The sequence below is a fragment of the Poecilia latipinna genome, unplaced genomic scaffold (assembly GCF_001443285.1).
Source record: "Poecilia latipinna isolate Pla-1442-1.1 unplaced genomic scaffold, P_latipinna-1.0 Scaffold2954, whole genome shotgun sequence".
NCBI classification, from domain to species: Eukaryota; Metazoa; Chordata; class Actinopteri; order Cyprinodontiformes; family Poeciliidae; genus Poecilia; species Poecilia latipinna.
The window spans coordinates 57,256-58,192 of record NW_015115570.1 but is presented as its reverse complement, the minus strand read 5'-3'; the positions used below and the strand labels follow the sequence as shown (position 1 = coordinate 58,192).

Genomic DNA, 937 nt, shown 5'->3' with positions numbered 1-937 from the left:
GGTGAGAATGCCATCCTGCCCTGCAGTTTGAAAACCTCTGGCAGCGATGATTTGCCAACAGTGGAGTGGTCCAAGGAAGGCCTGAAGCCGAACGTGGTCTTCTTGTACCGCAATGGCTTTGAGACGTTTGAGATGAAGAACCAGGGCTTTGAGTTCAGGACGAGTCTCTTCATGAGAGAGGTGAAAAACGGGAACGTCTCGCTGAGGATCTCCAACCTGAAGCCGTCAGACGCTGGGATCTATCAGTGTTTGATCATCCGAAGGAATGGAAGCAGAGAGGCCACCGATGTGCAGCTGGTTGTTGGTATGACAGCTTCAGTTAACCTTTTCTGGCAGACTCAACGCTTTCCAAATTAATACTGGATTTTAATGTTTCTTAATTTCTCCAGCTGCAGTGTCTGATCCAAAGCTTTCAGTGGATTCTGATGAGAACCAGAGAGTGACGGTGGCCTGTGAGGCGACCTGCTGGCTGCCAGCCCCGCTGATGGAGATTGTGGATGAAAAAGGGAACAACATCACAGACACTGTGGAGATACAAAGAGCAGATCTCACTGAATGTTACACAGTGAGGCAAACGGCCACCGTGCAGACTCACACAGCCAGGTAGCAGAACAAGTCTTCATGTTTTTCTGTTTATACCTTATTACTCAACTCTGAACAAGAAAGTCAGGATTTCTTTTAGTCATTCAGTCAATTAACCAACCAACTATTCAACTATCTACCTGCTTATTGTTAAACGTTGTCAACTTGAAAGATTGAGGTACCTGCTTTTCTTTTCCTTTACTAGAACATAGAGCAAGATATTACTTCACACAGGAGTTACTGGTGGGGTGCAAAGATTAAACTGGGTATAAAACAAAGAGAGAAGAAAGAAATTTAAGTCAAGATTATTAGAATGGCACATTTCAGAAACAAGGCAGTTCACACTAAAAAGACA

General features: G+C 44.4%; 1 protein-coding gene across 1 annotated transcript in view; it reads left to right on the top strand.

Moving 5' to 3' along the window:
• LOC106939695 (butyrophilin subfamily 1 member A1-like) overlaps positions 1-667 on the top strand; it is a 5,170-nt gene extending 4,503 nt beyond the window's left edge. The window contains exons 2-3 of the mRNA XM_015022195.1: positions 7-304; positions 390-667. Of these exons, the coding sequence (XP_014877681.1) occupies positions 7-304; positions 390-607 (516 nt within the window). The 3' untranslated portion in view covers positions 608-667. The remainder of the gene's footprint in view (positions 1-6; positions 305-389) is intronic.
• Positions 668-937: the final 270 nt, after the last annotated feature.